Raw genomic sequence first — 21,615 nt, forward strand, 5'->3', positions numbered from 1 at the left:
TAATAATTTATTTATATATTTAAATAAATATGTTAAATTTTAAACTTAAATTAAACTTTTATATATATATATATATATATATATATATATGTATGTATGTGTATGATATTATATACTACTTACATATAATATATTAAAAAATTATTAATTAATATAATAATTTATATTATTTTTTTCTCCAAATAGGCATTTATAATTTATTTATTTTAAATAAACATAATTTATTATATTTTATTTATATTTAATTTTAATTAAATAATTATATTTATATTAAATATAGTGTCAATTGTTTTAATAAAATTTATTTATATATTTAAATAAAAATGTGATAAATTTTAAACTTAAATTAAACTTTTATATATATATATATATATATATGTATGTGTATGATATTATATACTACTTACATATAATATATTAAAAAATTATTAATTAATATAATAATTTATATTATTTTTTTCTCCAAATAGGCATTTATAATTTATTTATTTTAAATAAACATAATTTATTATATTTTATTTATATTTAATTTTAATAAAATAATTATATTTATATTAAATATAGTGTCAATTGTTTTAATAAAATTTATTTATATATTTAAATAAAAATGTGATAAATTTTAAACTTAAATTAAACTTTTATATATATATATATATATATATATATATATATATATATATATATATATATATATATATGTGTGTGTGTGTGTGTGTGAGGTATTATATACCACTTATATATAATATATAAAAAATTATTAATTAATATAATAATTTATATTACTTTTTTATTTTTTTAAATAGGCATTTATAATTTATTTGTTTTAAATAAATATAATTTATTATATTATATTTTAATTAATTAATTATATTTATATTAAATATAGTGCCTATTGTTTTAATAAAATTTAAAAATATATTTTTATATCAAATTAAAAATATTAATTATTTAATTTCGTATATTATTATTTTTAAAATAATGAAATAAGTATATTTAAAATCAAAATAATATAATATTTTTATTAAAAAAATTAAAGTTATATATAAATATATATAAAGTTAAAACCGCAGTTGGTGACTACGGCTTTGACCATTTAAAAAAAAAGTCAAAGCCGTAGTCACCAACTACAGCTTTAAACTTAAAGTTAAAACCGTGGTTGGTAACTACGGTTTCTAAGCACTTTAGAAAAATAAAACCGTAGTCACCAAATACGGTTTTATGACATAGCAGCTTATGTGGTACAGACACATTAGATCGGACATTATTTTAAAAACAATTTTATTTTTTGGAATTTTTTTTTAAAACGCACTATTTTGGGTCAAATCTCTGAGTCCGGGTTCTGTTTGCTTGGAGAGAAAGTGAGTTGGAGAAACATCTGGGCATGCCGTGGTACATTTCCAAATCTACCTATCTTCTTCTGATTTATCGATTGTTTTCTGCGCCAATGCTTTTCTGCAACTGATGCTACAAATTGGGGCTGATCGAGTTTCGGAGCTCTACGATCTTCAGAATTGGTGAGAGACGCGAACATCATCTAGGAATGACTACTACTTTCCTCAGTAAAAGAGTAGTGTCACTCAAAAATGTGGGGCAAATGTTTGAAATTTCAAGGGCCCAAGTGCATTTTCTTCAAAATACTAAACCTTTTAGGTTTAGATCTTTCTCTTCGCCCAAACAACACTCTTTTACAGTGTCGTACCTCATGAACTCATGTGGGTTGTCCACAGAAAGTGCTCTATCTGCATCACGGAAGGTACAGTTTGAAACCCCAGACAGAGCAGACTCCGTCCTCGCACTCCTTAGGAATTATGGATGCACCAATACCCATATCTCCAAAATTGTAAGCAGGTATCCGCTCCTGCTCACTGCCAATCCTGAGAAGACCCTTCTGCCCAAACTGGAGTTTTTCCGTTCTGTAGGCTTTTCAGGGCCTGACCTTGCCAGTATCGTCGTTTCAAGCCCAATTATCTTGAGAAGGAGCTTGGAAAATCATGTTATTCCTAGTTATAATTTTCTTAAGAGTGTAGTTATGGTCAATGAAAATATTGTGAGGGCTTTCAAGAAGACATTCTGGATTTCGGGTCAAAATGTGCAAAACGCCATCGCCCCAAATATTGCAATTCTGGAGGAAATTGGAGTTCCCATGTCAAATATGAAGTTTTTGGTGACATGTCACCCTAATGTAGTGTCCCAAAACAGGGAAAAGTTTAGTAGAAGTGTCAAGAAGGTTATTGAAATGGGATTCAATCCTTTGAGACTTAGCTTTCTGAAAGCAATCGAAGTCAGCTGTCAATTGACTGAATCAATGTTGGAGCATAAAATGGAGGTTTATAGGCGGTGGGGTCTGACAGATGATGAGATTATGTCGATGTTCAGATTGGATCCCTTATGTATGAAGTCATCAGAGAAGAAAATAATGAGTGTGATGGATTTTCTGGTTAATAAGATGGGTTGGGAACCTGCTGCTTTTGCTAGATATCCAACAGTCTTTTTGTGCAGTTTGGAGAAGAAGTGGTGAAAATTCTTCAAATGAAGGGGTTGGTGAAGAAGGATCTGTGTTTCGGTTTTTTATACTCCAATGACAAGAATTTTTCTGATAAGTTTGTGCTCAAATATGAGCAAGATGGTCCTGAGCTTTTGAATGTATATCAAGGAAAAATTGGTATTTTGGAACTTGGCTTTGTATCTGAGGGGGTAAAGGAGAAGAAACAGTTGTAGCATCTCAACTTCACAGTTCCAAATAATTATCCTTTTTGTCATTTTTCCCATTCGAAACTTGGTTTGCAGGCATGTTAACTTCTCTTTGCACTGTTGACAATATAATTGCTTCAACCAGCTTCAGCTGGGGGTTAACTTCGATTGCTTTTTTTGCCTTTTTTAAGACGAGTCATATAGGATACCTTAAAGTTCATGCAGATATATGTATTCTGGGGTGAAAGCTGAAACAAATGTGTAGACAATAAGAACTGATTGTTTTGTATGGATGGTCTTTTCAAGATCAAATCTCCATAATTTGATTTGTGGAGTGCTTCAGTTTATCTACAAACCTTTTTTCAGACATGGGAGGTTGCAAGCTGCATCAAGACTTACAGATCAAAATAGGGTCTAAAGGGCATGCTTTATTTTTGGGCAAGCAATATTTGGAGTATTATAAATTACTGAAGTATTATGAACTTGGCATCATTTTCTCCCTTTCATTATATTTGCAGCGAAATAGTCACCTGATTTTCTGCATAACTGGACTGAAGTTGAGTTCCTGTTGAGGGTTGTAGGGGCATAGCTTTTAGCCTTTTTTTAAATAAAAGGACAGCTCCAGAGCATGTGAAATATCAAATATCCCAACTTTCTATCTAATCTCATTTTCACATTTTAAAAAAGTTTAAATGAAAATTAATAAATAAATAAATTGAAAAACCCTAATAAAAATCGATGGCAAAAAACCTAAATCAAAATCCCCCCAATGGGAGGGAAATGAGTTGGAAAAAGAGAAAAATTAAATTTTTAGGAAAATAAAAGAAAAATAATAATGTCTTAAATGGTCATTTTCTTAAAGAACCAACAAGGAGGTCATTCTTATTTCCTGGAAGTATTTTAAATCTTTTGACCAAATATCTCTTTCTTTTTTCAGTGTAGATTGCAATCTTTGCACGAAGAGAGATGAGTCCGGGTTCTGTTTGCTTGGAGGGAAAGTGAGTTGGAGAAACATCTTTAGGCATGCCGTGGTACATTTCCAAATCTACCTATCTTCTGATTTATCGATTGTTTTCTGCGCCATTGCTTTTCTGCAACTGATGCTACAAATTGGGGCTGATTGAGTTTCGGAGCTCTACGATCTTCAGAATTGGTGAGAGACGCGAACATCATCTAGGAATGGCTACTAGTTTCCTCTGTAAAAGAGTAGTGTCACTAAAAAATGTGGGGCAAATGTTTGAAATTTCAAGGGCCCAAGTGCATTTTCTTCAAAATACTAAACCTTTTAGGTTTAGATCTTTCTCTTCGCCCAAACAACACTCTTTTACAGTGTCGTACCTCATGAACTCATGTGGGTTGTCCCCAGAAACTGCTCTATCTGCGTCACGGAAGGTACAGTTTGAAACTCCAGAAAGAGCAGACTCCGTCCTCGCACTCCTTAGGAATTATGGATGCACCAATACCCATATCTCCAAAATTGTAAGCAGGTATCCGCTCCTGCTCACTGCCAATCCTGAGAAGACCCTTTTGCCCAAACTAGAGTTTTTCCGTTCCGTAGGCTTTTCAGGGCCTGACCTTGCCAGTATTGTCGCTGCTAGCCCACAGATCTTGAGAAGGAGCTTGGAAAATCATGTTATTCCTAGTTATAATTTCCTCAAGAGCGTAGTTATGGTCAATGAAAATATTGTGAGGGCTCTCAATAAGTCATACTGGCTTAATGGTCAAAGCTTGCCAAACATAATCGTTCCAAATATTGAAATTCTGAAAGACATTGGAGTTCCCATGTCAAATATTTCGTTTTTGGTGACATGTCACCCTAGTGCAGTGTCTCAAAACAATGTGAAGTTTGCTAGAAGTGTCAAGATGGTTATTGAAATGGGATTTGATCCTTTGAGAGTTAAGTTTCTGAAAGCAGTTCAAGTGATCGTTGAAATGGCTGAATCAATGTGGGAGCATAAAATGGAGGTTTACAGGCGGTGGGGTTTGACAGATGATCAGATTATGTTGATGTTCAGATTGGATCCCTTATGTATGAAGTCATCGGAGAAGAAAATAATGAGTGTGATGGATTTTTTGGTTAATAAGATGGGTTGGGAACCTGCAGCTATTGGTAGATATCCAACAGTCTTTTTGCGCAGTCTTGAGAAGAAGATCATTCCATGGTGTTCAGTGGTGAAAGTTCTTCAAATGAAGGGGTTGGTGAAGAAGGATCTGTGTGTGAGTTTTTTAGGCTCTGGTGAGAAGAATTTCTTCAATAGGTTTGTGGTGAAATATGAGCAAGATGTTCCTGAGCTTTTAAATGTATATCAAGGAAAAATTGGTATTTTGGAACTTGGCCTCATACCTGAGAGGATATGGGAGAAGAAACAATTGTAGCACCTCAACTTTATAATTCGAAGTAAATATGCCTTTTGTCATTTTTCCTATTTGAAACTTGGTTTGCAGGCATGTTAACTTCTCTTTGCTCTGTTTTTAAGTTGATAATATAAACACCCATATCTCTGAACTCAACTATTTACTGATATTGACTGATTTGTAATGTTTCTGTTAGTGTTACTGGAATTTTATCAGTATGATGCAACAAGCAAGTTTCTACAATGATGTGGTTCTACTTTCCTAATCTTCGTGTTATGTTTTTAATTGACATTATTGTGAATGTGGCAATGAGCTAATTATCCTCTTTTGTTGCATAAAACAGGTTGTTTATAGTTAGAGGTATTTTATGGGATGAATACCTCAGGTAGTTTCTACAATGATGCTTTCTAATTATCATCATTGTTGCACTTTACTCAGGATTTTTCTTAGAATTGCATTACTTTGTTTCTAGGTAATTGGGAGGTGGAGGTGGTTGAAAGATGAGGTTCCGTTTAGAAAGCATCCTTCACATGCGAGTTATTAAATAAGAACATTGTCACTGGGATGGTTTTGGGGAAAAAAAAAATGGTTGGTAAGCAACTGGCATTTCTGGAGTTTCAATGGTTCTATTTCAGCAATAGGATGGCCTTGAGTTGCTCGATTATTAAAGTTCTGCTGTGGAAGGGCTTTGTAATGAAAACTTCTTGCTTAACTGCTATACTAATACCTGCTAAGAATTAATTCTTGCTCAGTTTGTGTTCAAATATTAGGAGCATATTCAAGTGATTGTTGAGTCGATGTCTGTCACGGGATAATAGGTTTCTGGATGGAAACAAAACAAGTGATTCAAGGTCCTCTATGTATAATTGGAGGATTCTATGGGGATATCATCCCTTCATCATAGCTCGTATCTTCTCCTGATTTGGGTACCAAGTACTTTGATTGATTATTGTCAGAATTCCCTTTGTTTTTATATTTACAAGGCATTGCCTTGTGATAACATTTTTCTTCTGTTCTGTTGTTCCAGAGCCTGTGTTTATCCAATGCCCCTTGTTCAGTTCCTTCTCACATGGAAACTGCTGCAACACCTTGGATCTTCCCTGATGGTTCTTCCAAAGCAGAATTCACGGAATGCAACATGTTGGGCCTTCTACAGTGTGACCCCGGGAACCAGGAAAGTTCTCATTGCCACAGAATAATGCTTTAGGATGGATCGACGTTTCTGTTTGATGAGGAATATGAGGCACCTAACACCCATAGGCAGATGTTCATCCTTTTCTAATCGGAGATAGTCTGCAAATGTATTTCTACAGAGGCAGGCAAAGCCCTTTGAACCCCAAGTTCTTACTTTGCCTGGAGGCCTTAAAATAAGAGCGGTGTTGGGGTCTCTTGCTTAAAGTGGTTCTTCCTCAAGCATTATTATAATACCATAACTGTTGGGTCCTGGAACTCTTTTGCTTTGCTTGTTTGTTTCAGTTCTTCTGTTCTTTTGATGCCTGGTTCCTTTGGAATCAAATGGAGTCATTCCTTTCCTTGGATTCAATGGTTCACTTGAAATTTTAGAGCAAAGAATGCATGGTTCCACACATTTTTGTAGGAAAATCATTCCCCTAAATTTTTTACACTTACATGTTGGTATCTTCTCATAAGAGAACATATTGCATATTTCAATATAGTATCTATGCCCTAAAAAAAAGTTCATATTACTTGTATTATATTCAACTCTTTCTAATTTATAAAAAATATTAAGTTTTAGAAAATTAAACTATTATAAATTTTATTTCGCTTCAAATTTTTATTTTATGATTGGATGTATTAAAAAAATTAAAGGTAAGTTATTCAATTTAAAAGTAAAAATAAATCTAGCAAATTGAAAAATAAAACATAGAATTATCCGTTTAACTAAACTTTAAAAGAAAAAATAATAATATTTTAAATTTGCTTTTTAGAAATAAAAATATTTTATCATAACTCTTAAATATTTTTTTATACATAAAATACCCAAAATACCCTCACCATGCTCATATTCAAAACCCTAATTCTATTTCTTTATTTTTCCTTCAAAATCTTATTTTATTTTGTATTTTTATTTAAATTAGGGTACAGAAAACACTTTTCCCCTTCTTTTTTCACTAGAAAGTGCAACATTTGCTGGAGAGATGAGGTTTTCTGGGCCCTGTTTGTTTAGGTAAAAAATGGTTCGAGGAAACATCTTTTGGCATGGTGGTACATTTCCAAATCTATCTAGCTGCTTCTGATTTGTCCATTGTTCGCTGCCTTGGTCATTGCTTTTCTGCAACGGGTGCTGGAAATGAGGGCCGAGCGAGTTTCGGAGCTTTACGATCTTCAAAATTGGTGAGAGACTCGAACATTATCTAGAAATGAGTACTTGTTTCCTCTGTAGAAGAGTAGTGTCACTCACAAATGTAGGGCAAATGTTTGAAATTTCAAGGACCCGAGTGCATTTTCTTCAAAATACCCAACTTCTTATGCTTAGATCTTTCTCTTCGCCCAAACAACACTCTTTCACAGTGTCTTACCTCATGAACTCATGTGGGTTGTCCCCAGAAACTGCTCTATCTGCATCACGGAAGATACAGTTTGAAACCCCAGAAAGAGCAGACTCCGTCCTCGCACTGCTTAGAAATTATGGATGCACCAATAGCCATATCTCCAAAATTGTAAGCCGGTATCCGCTCCTGCTCACTGCCAATCCTGAGAAGACCCTTTTGCCCAAACTGGAGTTTTTCTGTTCTGTAGGCTTTTCAGGGCCTGACCTTGCCAGTATTGTCGTTGCTGGCCCACAGATCTTGAAAAGGAGCTTGGAAAATCATGTTATTCCTAGTTATAATTTCCTCAAGAGTGTACTTATGGTCAACGAAAATATTGTGAGGGCCCTCAATAAGTCATACTGGCTTCATGGTCAAAGCCTGCAAAACATCATGGCTCCAAATATTGCAATTCTGAAAGAAATTGGAGTTCCCATGTCAAATATTTCATTTTTGGTAACATGTCACCCTGGCGCAGTGTCCCAAAACAAGGAAAAGTTTAGTAGAAGTGTCAAGATGGTTATTGAAATGGGATTTGATCCTTTGAGAGTTCCATTTGTGAAAGCTGTTCAAGTGATCATGGAAATGGGTGAATCAATGTGGGAGCATAAAATGGAGGTTTATAGGCGGTGGGGTTTGACAGATGATGAGATTATGTTGATGTTCCGATTGGATCCCTTATGTATGAAGTCATCGGAGAAGAAAATAATGAGTGTGATGGATTTTCTGGTTAATAAGATGGGTTGGAAACCTGCTGCTATTGCTAGATATCCAACAGTCTTTTTGCGCAGTCTTGAGAAGAGGATTATTCCATGGTGTTCAGTAGTGAAAGTTCTTCAAATGAAGGGGTTGGTGAAGAAGGATCTGTGTTTGAGTTTTTTAGGCTCCAATGAGAAGAATTTGTTCAATAGGTTCATGGTGAAATATGAGCATGATGTTCCTGAGCTTTTAAATGTATATCAAGGAAAAATTGGTATTTTGGAACTTGGCTTCGTGTCTGAGGGGATAATGTAGGATGAAACAGTTGTAGTTTCTCAACTTAACAATTCCAAATAATTATCCTTTCTGTCGTTTTTATTATTTGAGACTTGGTTTGAAGTCATGCTAACTTCTCTTTTGCACTGTTTTTGACTTTGATTGCTTTTGACCTTGTTTAAGATGTAATATAGGATGTCTTAAAAGTTCATGGACACATATACATTCTGGGGTGAAAAAAAAAATGTATAGAGGATAACAACTAATTATTTTGTATAGATAGCCCTTGTAGACCAAAATCCCCATAATATGGTTCATGGAGTGCTTCAGTTTATCTACAATCCCTTTTTTCTACATGGGAAGTAAATCAAAGAAGGGTCTAAAACTATACTTTTTTTTGGCCTAACAATATTTGGAATGTTGTAAATTACTGAAGTATTATGAACTTGGCATCATTTTCCCCCTTACATTATATTTGCAGTGAACTAGTGACCTGATTTTCTACATTAACTGAACTGAAATTGAGTTCCTGTTGGGGGTTGTAGGAGCATAGCTTTTAGCTTTGTTTTAATTAGAAGGACAGCTCCAGAACATGTGAAATATCCCAACTCCAAGTTGTGGGCAGTGCTAAGATCTCCCTTTATGGTTTATCCTCATGTTTTGGTCAAGAAATATGGCTTCCTCTGCAAAACACTTCAATTACTACAAATGAGAAGAAGCACCAAGGGATTAAATCCACCACTAAACTCTTTTTTCTTTTTTCTTTTTTATAGGTCTAAATCCACCATGAACTCTGCTTTTTTTAAACCATGTAAGTTTTCAAATCTTTCTGATAATCGCCAAATTAGGCATCGTTCAAAGTAGCAAAAGATGAACAATAATTTGTTTGGTTTTTCCCTTTCCATCCCATTTTTCTTTCCACCCAGATCTCCATAATTTGGTTTTTCTAGTTGTTATAGGTCCTTGATTAAAAATAGACAGGCAAGAAATCTGGATTGATTTGCGTGTTGAACTTATGGAAATGATGGTTGTGTTGTAACGTTTCTCTTACATGTGAAAATGATGGTAATTTTACATTTCTCTTGCATGTCTTCCCTTCTACATTCTCCCTTTCATTGTGGTCAAAGTTAGTACTGGGGATACCCAAAGTTTCTTTTGAAATGCCAAGTTTTGGGTTTTTAGTTCAATAAAAGAGAAATACAAATGGGCAAGGAGATCTCCAAAAGATCAAGAAGGTATATAGATATTAATTATGTTGTAAAAATATCAAGAGAGCATGTCGAGATAGTTGCTGTAATTCTAGCAGCAACTAGTTCAGACTTCAGAGTAATTTCCTAAATAATGCCCCATAAAACTAAAAGTTAAACATGGTTGAGTGATCTCATCATCAGAAACAACTTTTGTCTTGAATTATTCATCTTTTGCATGGCTCCTGGGGGATCTGCTAGGTGCCTTCTTCACATCCTCCTTCCCTGATACTGATAGTAGCGTTACTAGTGAGATGATCAATTTACCAAATCTTAAGCCTATATATGAAAAAAAGAAGGTTGGTAGGCAGCTTGCATTTCTGGAGTTTCAATGGTTCTATTTTTGGAATAGGACCGTCTTGAGTTGTTCAATTGTTAAATATCTGCTGTGGAAAGGCTTTGTAATGAAAAATTCTCGCTTAACTTATATATTGATATCTGCTGAGAATTAATTCTTGCTTAGTTTGTGTTCAAATGTCAGTAACATGTTCATCAATTGTTCAATTGTTCAATGTCTGTCAGGGGATAATAGGTATCTGGATGGAAAGAACAGAAGTAATTCAAGGTTCTCTATAAGCTAAGAAAGGTACTGTAAGATCAAAGGTTCTATGGGGGCATCATCCTCCCATCATTGCTTTTACCTCGAATTGGGTACCAAGTACTTGATTGATTATTGTTGTGATTCCCTTTATTTTTATTTTGCAAGGCATTGCCTCATTGGTTTTGCCTTGTCGTAACATTTTCTTTTCAAGCCTGATGCTCCATAATTCTGCTCTGCTGTTATTCCAAGGCCTCTGTTCATCCAATGCCCCTTCAGTTCCTTCTCACATGGAAACTTCTCAAGACCTTGGATCTTCCCTGACAGTTCTTTCAAAGCAGAACGTGCCGTATGCAACATGTTGGGCCTTCTACTGAGTGACCCTGGGAAACTCCCGTTTGCCACAGAGCTTTGGTATGAATTGGATGTTTCTATTTGATAAGGAATACAAGGCAGCTAACCCATTGGCAGACTTTGGATTTTCTTTTCTAATCTGTAATAGTTGTTGGCTAATGTATTTCTACAGAGGCAGGCAACCCCACTGAGCCCCAAGTTCTAGCTTGCCTAGAGGTCTTAAAATAAGAGTGGCGTTGGGGTCTCTTGCCTACAAATTGCAGAAAATGTGGTGGTTCTTCCTCAAGCATTATCATTCGGGTTGGTCTATGGTACCGAATTTAGGGCGCTACCTTAGAATTTTCCATATCATATTCAGACTTTAAAGCCTCTTGTCACAAGACTCACAACCAGCAAAGAAATTAGGGTCATGGGACTAGACGATAACCAATCTTTATAATCTATAGGTAGATTGAAGGGCAGAAAATTCATTTCTCTATCATATGTATGGAAATTTAACTATCAAGATAAGTTGGTTTCTTTGCCATTTGATAAATTGTGTAGTTTCATCGCATCTAATTTGTGATGTCCCACATCGGATAGGGGAGGAAGTTCCTGGCGCTATATATGTAGAGGCTCTTCTTAACCAAGTAGACGCGTTTTAAAGCCGTGAGGGCCCTCCTTGGGCCCAAAGCGGACAATATCTACATGGTTGGGTGCGGGTCGTTACAAATGGTATCAGAGCCGATCCCCAACCCCGGTGTGGGGGTTTGTTTGGCTCCGTAAGGGGTGTTTGTCTGTTTGGCCCCACAATCCCATGGGACACAACGAGGACGTTGTGTCTGCATGGGGGGGTGTTTGTGATGTCCCACATCGGATAGGGGAGCAAGTTCCTGGCGCTATATATGTAGAGACTCCTCTTAATCAAGTAGACGTCTTTTAAAGCCGTGAGGGCCCCCTTGGGCCCAAAGCGGACAATATCTACATGGTTGGGAGCGGGTCATTACATAATTTGTACATGAAAAGCAGTTCCAAAACTTTTTTCAAAGAAAAGACATGAGGAATGGGAAAAGAACTTCGAAGTTTTTAAGAAAAGTGAATAATTACAATTAAAAGGGATGAAATAATTCTCAAATTTGTAAATCTCATTTCATACCTAATTTTTTAAAAACCTTCTTAAAAGTATTTTGGGCATTTACGATCGATAAAATGGGCTCATATTCTCTAGAACAATATACAAACTTTCGTTACCACATCCAACCAGATATGCAAAGTTTGTCCACTTAGAGAGGCTTAGAGCCATTATCAACCCCATCTTTCCATCAAATAGAATTGTCCCTAAAAGTAAGAAAGAAAGAACACTACTCTTTATAAAATCGTGTTAGAATTTCTCTCCTTTTAAAACTATGTATGTATAAAGGTTTTTCTCTATGGGTTTTTTTCTTTGGAGAATATACAGAAAGAAGTTATAGTATTTCTCTCACATTTCAAAACCAGGAATGCATGGAAAAGGGTTTTTTCTATACGGGGCTTTCCATGTTTGGAGAACGAGACAGAGAGAGGAGAGTCCATATGAAGTCTACTTGCTAGTTGCTGCCACGCAAAAGGTATTTTATAATTTGAGTTCGAATAATTTAGTTCTTTTTTTATTTTGTATTTTTAATTAAATTATGGCACAGAAAACATTTTTTCCGTTTAGTATAAATGCAATAATATTTGCTGGAGGAAAGATAGATTTTCCGGGCTCTGTTTGTGTAGATAGAAAATGGTTTGGGGAAACATCTTTGGGCATGGCGGTACATTTCCAATTCTGCCTAGCTGCTTCTGATTTGTCGATTGTTTGCTGCCTTGGCCATTGCTTTTCTACTACAAATTAGGGCTGATCGAGCTTCGGAGCTTTACGATCTTCAAAACTGGTGAGAGACACGAACATTCTCTAGAAATGAGTACTAGTTTCCTCTGTAGAAGAGTAGTGTCACTCACAAATGTGGGCCAAATGTTTGAAATTTCAAGGACCCCGGTGCATTTTCTTCAAAATTCCCAACTTCTTATGTTTAGATCTTTCTTTTCGCCCAAACAACATTCTTTCACAGTGTCTTACCTCATGAACTCATGTGGGTTGTCCCCAGAAAGTGCTTTATCTGCGTCACGGAAGATACAGTTTGAAACCCCAGAAAGAGCAGACTCCGTCCTCGCACTCCTTAGAAATTATGGATGCACCAATACCCATATCTCCAAAATTGTTAGCAAATATCCGCTCCTGCTCACTGCCAATCCTGAGAAGACCCTTTTGCCCAAACTAGAGTTTTTCCGTTCTGTAGGCTTTTCGGGGCCTGATCTTGCCGGTATTATCGTTGCAAAGCCAAGTATCTTGAAAAGGAGCTTGGAAAATCATGTTATTCCTAATTACAATTTCCTCAAGAGCGTAGGTATGATCAATGAAAATATTGCGAGGGCCCTCAGGAGGACTTACTGGCTTACTGGTCAAAGCGTGCAAAACACCAATGTTCCAAATATTGCAACTCTGAAAGAAATTGGAGTTCCCATGTCAAATATTTCGTTTTTTCTGACATGTCACCCTAGTGCAGTGTCCCAAAACAAGGAAAAGTTTAGTACAAATGTCAAGAAGGTTATTGAAATGGGATTTGACCCTTTGAGAGTTACATTTCTGAAAGCAGTTCGCTTGATCTGTGGAATGGGTGAATCAATGTGGGAGCATAAAATGGAGGTTTATAGGCGGTGGGGTTTTACAGATGATGAGATTATGTTGATGATCAGATTGGATCCCTTATGTATGACATCATCTGAGAGGAAAATAATGAGTGTGATGGATTTTTTAGTTAATAAGATGGGTTGGGAACCTGCAGCTATTGGTAGATATCCAACAGTGTTTTTGCGCAGTCTTGAGAAGAAGATCATTCCATGGTGTTCAGTAGTGAAAGTTCTTCAAATAAAGGGGTTGGTGAAGAAGGATCTGAGTTTGAGTTTTTTAGGCTCCAGTAAGAAGAATTTCTTCAATAGGTTTGTGGTGAAATATGAGCATGATGTTCCTGAGCTTTTAAATGTATATCAAGGAAAAATTGGCATTTTGGAACTTGGCTTCATATCTGAGGGGATAATGCGGGATGAAACAGTTGTAGTATCTCAACTTAACAATTCCAAGTAATTATCCTTTTTGCCGTTTTTTATTTTTTGAAACTTGGTTTGAAGGCATGTTGACTTCTCTTTTGCACTTTTTTTAACTTTGATTGCTTTTCACCTTGTTTTAGATGTGTAATATAGGATGCCTTAAAAGTTCATAGATACATATACATGCTGGGGTGAAAAAAGAATTTATGGAGGATAACAACTGATTATTTTGTAATGATAGTCTTTGTAGGCCAAAATTCCCAAAATTTGGTTTGTGGGGTGCTTCAGTTTATCTACAATCCCTTTTTCCTACATGGGAAGTAAATCAAAGAAGGGGTCTAAAACCATACTTTGCTTTTGGCCAAACGATATTTGGAATGTTAGAAATTACCGAAGTGTTATGAACTTGGCATGGTTTTCTCCCTTTCATCATATTTGCAGTGAATTAATTACCTGGTTTTCTGAAGTGGAGTCAAGTTCCTGTTGGGGGTTATAGGGGCATAGCTTTTAGGTTTGTTTTATTTAAAAGGACAGCTCCAGAACATGTGAAATATCCCAACTCCAAGTTGTGGGTGGTGCTAAGACCTCCCTGTATTGTTTATCCTCATGTTTTTGTGAAGAAATATGGCTCCCTCTGCAAAACACTTCAATTACTGCAAATGAGGAGAAGCACCAAGGAATTAATCCACCACTGAACTCTGCTTTCTTTAAACCATGTAAGCTTTCAAATCTTTCTGATGATCACCAAATTAGGCATGGTTCAAAGTAGTAAAAGATGAACAATAATGATGGTAATTTTACTCAGGATTTGACATATAGAACATTATTTTTTAGAATTGCATTACTTTGTTTCTAGGCATTGGTTGGTTTTTCCCGTCCCATCCCATTTTTCTTTCCACCCAGATCTTTATAATTTGGTTTTTCTAATTGTTGTAGGTCCTTGATGAAAAACAGACAGGCAAGAAATCTGGCTTGTCTTATGTGTTGAACTTACGAAAGTGATGGTTGTATTGTAACATTTCTCTTTCATATGAAAATGGTAGTAATCATACATTTCTCTTACATGTTCTCCCTTTCATTGTGGTCAAAGTTAGAGCTGGGGATACCCAAAGTTTCTTTTGAAATGACTTAAGTTTTGGATTTTTAGTGCAAAAAAAAATAAAAAAAAGAGAAATACAAACGTGCAACGAGATCTCCTCCACAAAATCAAGAAAGCATATAGATATTAATTACGTTGTAAAAAAATCAAGAGGGCATATCAAGATAATTGCTGTAATTCTAGCAGCAACTAATTCAGACTTCAGAGTAATTTCTTAAATAATGCCACATAAAACTAAAAGTTCAACATGGTTGGTTGATCTCTTCATCAGAAACAACTTTTGTCTTGAATTATTCATCTTTTGCATGTCTCTTAGGGCATCTGCTAGGTGTCTTCTTCACACCCGCCCTCCCTGATTGTAGTGTCTGATCACTTTACCAAATCTTAAGCCTTTATTTGAATTAAAAAAAGAAAAAAAAGGTTGGTAGGCAGCTGGCATTTTAGGAGTTGCAATGGTTCTATTTTTGGAACAGGACCGTCTTGAGTTGTTCAATTGTTAAATATATGCTGTGAAAGTGCATTGTAATGAAAAACTCTTGCTTAACTGCTATACTAATATCTGTTGAGAATTAATTCTTGCTTAGTTTGTGTTCAAATGTCAGTAACATTTTCCTCAATTGTTTAATTGTTCATTGTCTGTCAGGGGATAGCAAGCATCTGGATGGAAAGAACAGAAGTAATTCAAGGTTCTCTATAAGCTGAGAAAAATCAAAGGATTCTTTGGGGGCATCATCCTCCCATCATTGCTTTTACCCCAAATTGGGTACCAAGCACTTGATTATTGTTGCGATTCCCTTTACTTTTATTTTGCAAGGCATTGCCTCATTGGTTTTGCCTTGTCATAACATTTTTCTTTTCAAGCCTGATGCTACATAATTCTGTTCTGCTGTTGTGCCAGGACCTCCGTTCATCCAGTGCTCCTTGTTCAGCTCGTTCTCAAATGGAAACTGCTGCAAAACCTTGGATCTTTCCTGACAGTTCTTCCAAAGCAGAATGTGCAGTATGCAACATGTTGGGCCTTCTACTGAATGACCCAGTAAAGTCCCAATCGCCACATAGCGTTGCTTTGGTATGGATTGGATGTTTCTATTTAATGAGGAATATAAGGCAGCCAACCCATAGGCAGACTTTGGATTTTCTCTTCTAATCTGTGATAGTTGTTGGCTAATGTATTTCTACAGAAGCAGGCAACCCCATTAAAGCCCAAGTTCTAGCTTGCCTAGAAGCCTTAAAATAAGAGTGATGTTGGGGTCTCTTGCTTACGGATTAATGAGGGGGTTCTTCCTCAAGCATTATCATAAATCTTGAAACTGTTGGGTCTTGGAACATTTTTTTGCTTTGCTTGTTTGTTTCTTGTGTTCTTCTGATGCATGATTCCAAAAAGGGAGTCATTCCTTCCTTGGATTCAATGATTTACTTGAAATTTTAGAATCAAAGAATGCATGGTTCTACCTTTTTTTTTTTTTTTCTTTTTTGTTGGAAAGTCATTCCCGAATGATATGACTTTCCTATTTAAAGGGTGTTTGGCACATGAGAATAGGAATAGAAATAATATAGGAATGGAGCTGAATTATACTACCTTGTAGAAGAGAAGAATCATATCTGTAATGTGAATGAGAATTGGTTTCAAGAACAATGAGTTTTTTTATTGATATTTTAATTTTAAAAAACAATACAAGTATATTAATAAGGACCTTTTGGTTTGTTTTTTGAAAATTGTTTTTAAGTTAAAAGAATATAAAATAGCTTTTTAGTATTTTATAAAGATAAAGGTTGTTTGGCATGTTGTTTTAAAGAAAAAAATAAAAAATAAAAAACTTGTTTGGATAAGTATTTTTTAAAATAAATTTTTTATTTTAATTTTGTAAAAACAATGAATATTGGATTAATTGTATATTAATTTTTATTCAAAAATATATGATATTAATTGGTTATTTTTTGAGTTTTAAGTTATTTTAAAAATTATTAAACCTGTCAACCAATCTAATGCATTTATTTTGAAGTAAAAAATTTTACAAAAATATGATTATATGCCATGAAGAAATTAACCAAATTATTTAAAATAAATTTTGGTTTATTGAGTTTCACTTTTCCCGTTACTTTTTTCACTAGAAAGTGCAATGTTTGCTGGAGAGATGAGATTTTCTGGGCTCTGCTTGTTTAGATAGAAAATGGATTGAGGAAATTTTTTTGGGCATGGTGGTATATTTCCATATCTAACTAGCTGCTTCTGATTTGTCGATTGTTCGCTGCCTTGGCCATTGTTTTTCTGCAACGGATGCTACAAATTAGGGCTGGGCGAGATTCGGCGCTTTACGATCTTCAAAATTGGTGAGAGACACGAGCGTTCTCTAGAAATGGGTACTAGTTTCCTCTGTAGAAGAGTAGTGTCACTCGCAAATGTGGCGCAAGTGTTTGAAATTTCAAGGGCCCCGGTGCATTTTCTTCAAAATAGGCAACTTCTTATGTTTAGATCTTTCTCTTCGCCCAAACAACACTCTTTCACGGTGTCTTACCTCATGAACTCATGTGGATTGTCCCCAGAAAGTGCTCTGTCTGCATCACGGAAGGTACAGTTTGAAACCCCAGAGAGAGCAGACTCCGTCCTCGCACTCCTTAGGAATTATGGATGCACCAATACCCATATCTCCAAAATTGTAAGCAGGTATCCGGTCCTGCTCACTGCCAATCCTGAGAAGACCCTTTTGCCCAAACTGGAGTTTTTCCGTTCTGTAGGCTTTTCAGGGCCTGACCTTGCCAGCATTGTCGCTGCTAGCCCACAGATCTTGAGAAGGAGCTTGGAAAATCATGTTATTCCTAGTTATAATTTCCTCAAGAGTGTAGTTATAGTCAATGAAAAAATTGTGAGGGCCCTCAGTAAGTCATACTGGCTTAATGGTCAAACCTTGCAAAACACCATTGCTCCAAATATTGAAATTCTGAAAGAAATTGGAGTTCCCATATCAAAGATTTCGTTTTTTGTGACATGTCACCCTAGTGCAGTGTCCCAAAACAAGAAAAAGTTTAGTAGAATTGTCAAGATGGTTACTGAAATGGGATTTGATCCTTTGAGAGTTAAGTTTGTGAAAGCAGTAAAAGTGATCTGTGAAATGGGTGAATCAATGTGGGAGCATAAAATGGAGGTTTATAGGGGGTGGGGTTTGACAGATGATGATATTATGTTGATGTTCAAGTCAGATCCCTTATGCATGGCAGCATCTGAGAGGAAAATAATGAGTGTGATGGATTTTTTGGTTAATAAGATGGGTTGGGAACATGCAGCTGTTGTTAGGTATCCAACAGTCTTTTTGTGCAGTTTGGAGAAGAAGATCATTCCATGGTGTTCAGTGGTGAAAGTTATTCAAATGAAGGGGTTGGTGAAGAAGGATCTGTGTTTGTGTATTTTAGGCTACAGTGAAAAGAATTTCTTCAATAGGTTTGTGGTCAGATATGAGCAAGATGTTGCTGAGCTTTTAAATGTATATCAAGGAAAAATTGGTATTTTTGAACTTGGCTTTGTATCTGAGGGGATATGGGAGAAGAAACAGTTGTAGCATCAACTTTGCATTTCCAACTTCCAAGTAACTATCCTTTTTGTCATTTTTCCTATTTGAAACTTGGTTTTGCAGGCATGTTAACTTCTCTTTGCACTGTTTTTAAGTTGATGATATAATCACTTCAATCAGCTTCAGCTGGGGGTTAACTTTGATTGCTTTTTTTCCTTGTTTAAGATGAGTAATGTAGGACACCCTAAAGTTCATGGAGATGTATATGTTCTATTGTGAATCGAAAGTGTAGAGGAGAACCCAATATTTGTACAGATAGACTTTTCCTGCCCCATAGTTTGGTTTTCAGAGAGGTCCATTTTATCTGTCATCCATCCCCTCCCCCCCAACCCCATTTGCAATGTTCCTCTTCAAGACTTAAAAAACAATGTAGGCAGTGTTTCACCCAAGCAACATTAGGAATGTTATTAATTATGGTAGTCTTCTGAACTTGCTGACATTTTTCCCTTTCATTATATTTGCAGTGAGTTAACACTTCATGTTTTCTCAACTGAAGTTAAGCTCCTGTTGGGGCTTATCAGGGCCTAGCTTTTAGCTTTGTTTTAAATTGAAGGAGGGCTCCAGAGCATAAGACATGTCCCAACTCCAAGTTGTGGATGGTCCTCCTCTTAATCAATGAATTCCTCCTTGCAGTGCTAAGACCTTCCTTTATTGCTTATATCTATTCTAAGGAAATATGGTTTCCTCTGGAAAACACTTCAATTATTGTAAATGAGGAGGGTGCCTAGAGATTCATTCACCACCCAACTCCGCTTTCTTCGAACCATGCTACCTGTCAAATCCTTCTGAGAATCTCCAAATGAGGGGTGGTTCAGAGTAGCACAAGATGAACAATAACTATCTTTTGCAGTTTGTTTTGTGGCTGTTTGTTTTGGATCATTTGGTAGGAGAGAAATCTTAAATCCCTAGAAGATGTGGAGCATATAGACCCCTCAAAGTCCCTTTCATTTTTATTCCACTCCTCTGATCTAGAAAGTCCCTTGATGGGGGTCTCTCTGTCATTATTAGATTCATTTCTTTGCCTTTCTTTCCCGCCATTTGGTGTTCTCTATAAATTTCCTGTGCACCATGGTTATGCCCCATTTTTTGTTTGGCACTGCTTAATAATTTTATCTTTTCCTATAAAAAAAATAAATAAATAAAGTAGCTTCCACGGTTTCCCACTTGATGCACATGTTTACACATCCTCAATCTCCTATCTCTACTTCAAAAAAAGTCATATTTTATTTCATTTAAGGGGAACAGACTTGGTTGTCACTATCTTCAGAAACCTTTAATTCATAAACATGGTACACTCATATCTCCAAACTCGGTCTGCTTTCTGATGGTTACTTATTCCTTGTGTGTCAGTTAGTTTTCAGTGGAATTTTGTCATTATGATGCAACAAACAAGTTTCTAAAATGCTTGTTTTTTTTTCGTAATAGGTTTTATAAATGACACCTATCAAAAAGGGGGGGACACTCAAGTACACAGGAAGTATATGATAAATGGAGGCAATAACAAAAGGACAAGAACTCCAAAGCTTCTATAATGGTCGATTGTTTTACATCCCTAATTTTCAGCACTTTATATCTTTTGAATCAGCATTGTTGTGAATGTGCCAATGAGCTAAGTATTCTCTTTTGTTGGATAAAACAAGTTGTTTACAATCAGAGGATTTTTCTAGAGAAGTGCTCATTGTGTCACTTTACTCAGGATTTGATGCATAGAAATATTGTTTCTTGGAATTGCATTGCTTCGCTTCCAGGCAATGGTTGGATTTCCCCTTCAATCCCATTCTTCTTTTCTACCAAAATCTACATAATTTGGTCTTTTTAATTGTTGTAGGTCCCTGGTTAGAAATAGACAAACAAGAAAGCTGGGCTGTTTTTTGTGTTGAACTTGAGGAAGTGATGGCAGTATTGTAGCAATGGTAGTTTTACATTTCTCTTACGTGTTGCTCCATCCATGTTCTCCTTTACATGGTCCAAATGTGAGGTTTGGTTTAGAACCATCAACATCTGATTACCAAAAGCTAAACCCCCATTTCCGCTTCAAGATTAGGCTCAACATCAGTGTGAGTTCATTCCTCTGTTTTGATGGAAAATGATTTTGTGGGGCAATTTAAGAGGAGGGATTTCCCAAAACCTGGCTGCTTCTGAACTGTTAAAGTTTTGGATAGCTTGCCCATGTGCTTGGTCTTCTTGAACTCTTACTACATTTTACATTCTTTGCAAATGACTGTAGTTTACTCTGTAAAAGGCTAGTTTCACTGCCACATGTGAGGCACATTTTGGAAATATCAAGGACCCAAACTGCATTTTCTTCAAAGTACAAAACTACTTTTATCTTGAGGTCTCTCAGCTTATCTAAACAACAGTATTTCAGGGTGTCTTACCTCCTGAACTCATGTGGGTCGTCTGCAGAAACTGCCATATCTGTACCCAAAATACAGTTTGAAACCCCAGAAAAACAAGACTCAAGTCATAACCCTCCTCAGATCCCTTATGTATGAAGATATCTGGGAAGAAAATAATGAGTGATCGATTTTTTGGTTAATAAGATGGGTTGGCAAGCTGTAGCTATTGCCAAATATCCACTGGTTTTGCGATATAATTTGGTGAAGAGGATCATCCCTAGGTGTTCAGTGGTGAAATCTTTGCTACTGAAAGGGGTTGGTAAAGAAGGATTTGTGTTTAAGTATGTTTTTTATGCTCAATGAGAGGGATTTCTTGGATAAATATGTGATCAAATTCCAGGAATATATTCCTCAGTTGTTGAATATACATCAAGGAAAAATGAGTTTTCTGGAACTTGGCTTTGAGTCTGAGGAGAAATGTGGGATGAAACGGTTGTAGCATATCCAATTCACAACTCTCCAAGTGATTCATCTGTTTTCTTTCTTCTATTTGTGCTTCTCTTTCAAACACATTAGATTGACTTGATTTACACTTCTTTAAATGTCAGTAATATTATTGCTTTAGAGTTTGTTTGGCAATGATTTTAGGAAGCGTTCTAAACTTTCTATCATTTGAAAACAACTTTTTTGATAAAAAATTTTAAGAATGGCTAGAGGTGCTTCCTAAAACCACTACCAAACAGATTCTTAACTTGCTTCATCTTGGGTACTTATAATTGCTTTCTGCCCTAGTA

At 35.8% G+C, this 21,615-nt stretch overlaps 3 protein-coding genes across 16 annotated transcripts; all 3 read left to right on the plus strand.

The window, feature by feature from the left end:
- The first annotated feature begins 1,088 nt into the window (after positions 1–1,088).
- LOC100240848 (transcription termination factor MTERF15, mitochondrial) lies at positions 1,089–16,369 on the plus strand. Of its 14 annotated transcripts, XM_059737856.1 has the most exons (9): positions 6,993–7,401; positions 9,344–9,381; positions 10,340–10,403; positions 10,608–12,096; positions 12,186–12,295; positions 12,447–13,850; positions 14,754–14,775; positions 15,560–15,602; positions 15,815–16,369. In XM_059737856.1, the coding sequence occupies exons 6-9, from the start codon at positions 12,631–12,633 to the stop codon at positions 15,889–15,891; spliced, it is 1,362 nt and encodes a 453-aa protein (XP_059593839.1). In that variant the 5' UTR covers positions 6,993–7,401; positions 9,344–9,381; positions 10,340–10,403; positions 10,608–12,096; positions 12,186–12,295; positions 12,447–12,630; the 3' UTR covers positions 15,892–16,369. The 14 variants fall into 14 exon arrangements, 8 of the variants coding, with proteins under 8 accessions (XP_059593843.1, XP_059593844.1, XP_059593839.1 ...); XM_059737857.1 differs by lacking the exon at positions 9,344–9,381 and having other exon boundaries at positions 10,608–11,009; XM_059737858.1 differs by lacking the exon at positions 9,344–9,381 and having other exon boundaries at positions 10,608–10,769.
- On the plus strand, positions 7,395–8,675 carry LOC109122921 (transcription termination factor MTERF6, chloroplastic/mitochondrial). The gene has a single exon (XM_019221138.2). It carries the CDS (start codon positions 7,428–7,430, stop codon positions 8,607–8,609), a length of 1,182 nt encoding a protein of 393 aa, XP_019076683.1. The 5' UTR covers positions 7,395–7,427; the 3' UTR covers positions 8,610–8,675.
- A 524-nt stretch (positions 16,370–16,893) lies between the features above and the next one.
- Positions 16,894–21,287, plus strand: LOC100266539 (transcription termination factor MTERF2, chloroplastic-like). The gene is made up of 3 exons (XM_059738801.1): positions 16,894–18,466; positions 18,546–18,568; positions 21,003–21,287. The coding sequence occupies exons 1-3, from the start codon at positions 17,274–17,276 to the stop codon at positions 21,182–21,184; spliced, it is 1,398 nt and encodes a 465-aa protein (XP_059594784.1). The 5' UTR covers positions 16,894–17,273; the 3' UTR covers positions 21,185–21,287.
- Positions 21,288–21,615: the final 328 nt, after the last annotated feature.

The sequence above is a fragment of the Vitis vinifera genome, chromosome 7 (assembly GCF_030704535.1).
Source record: "Vitis vinifera cultivar Pinot Noir 40024 chromosome 7, ASM3070453v1".
Classification (NCBI taxonomy): domain Eukaryota; kingdom Viridiplantae; phylum Streptophyta; class Magnoliopsida; order Vitales; family Vitaceae; genus Vitis; species Vitis vinifera.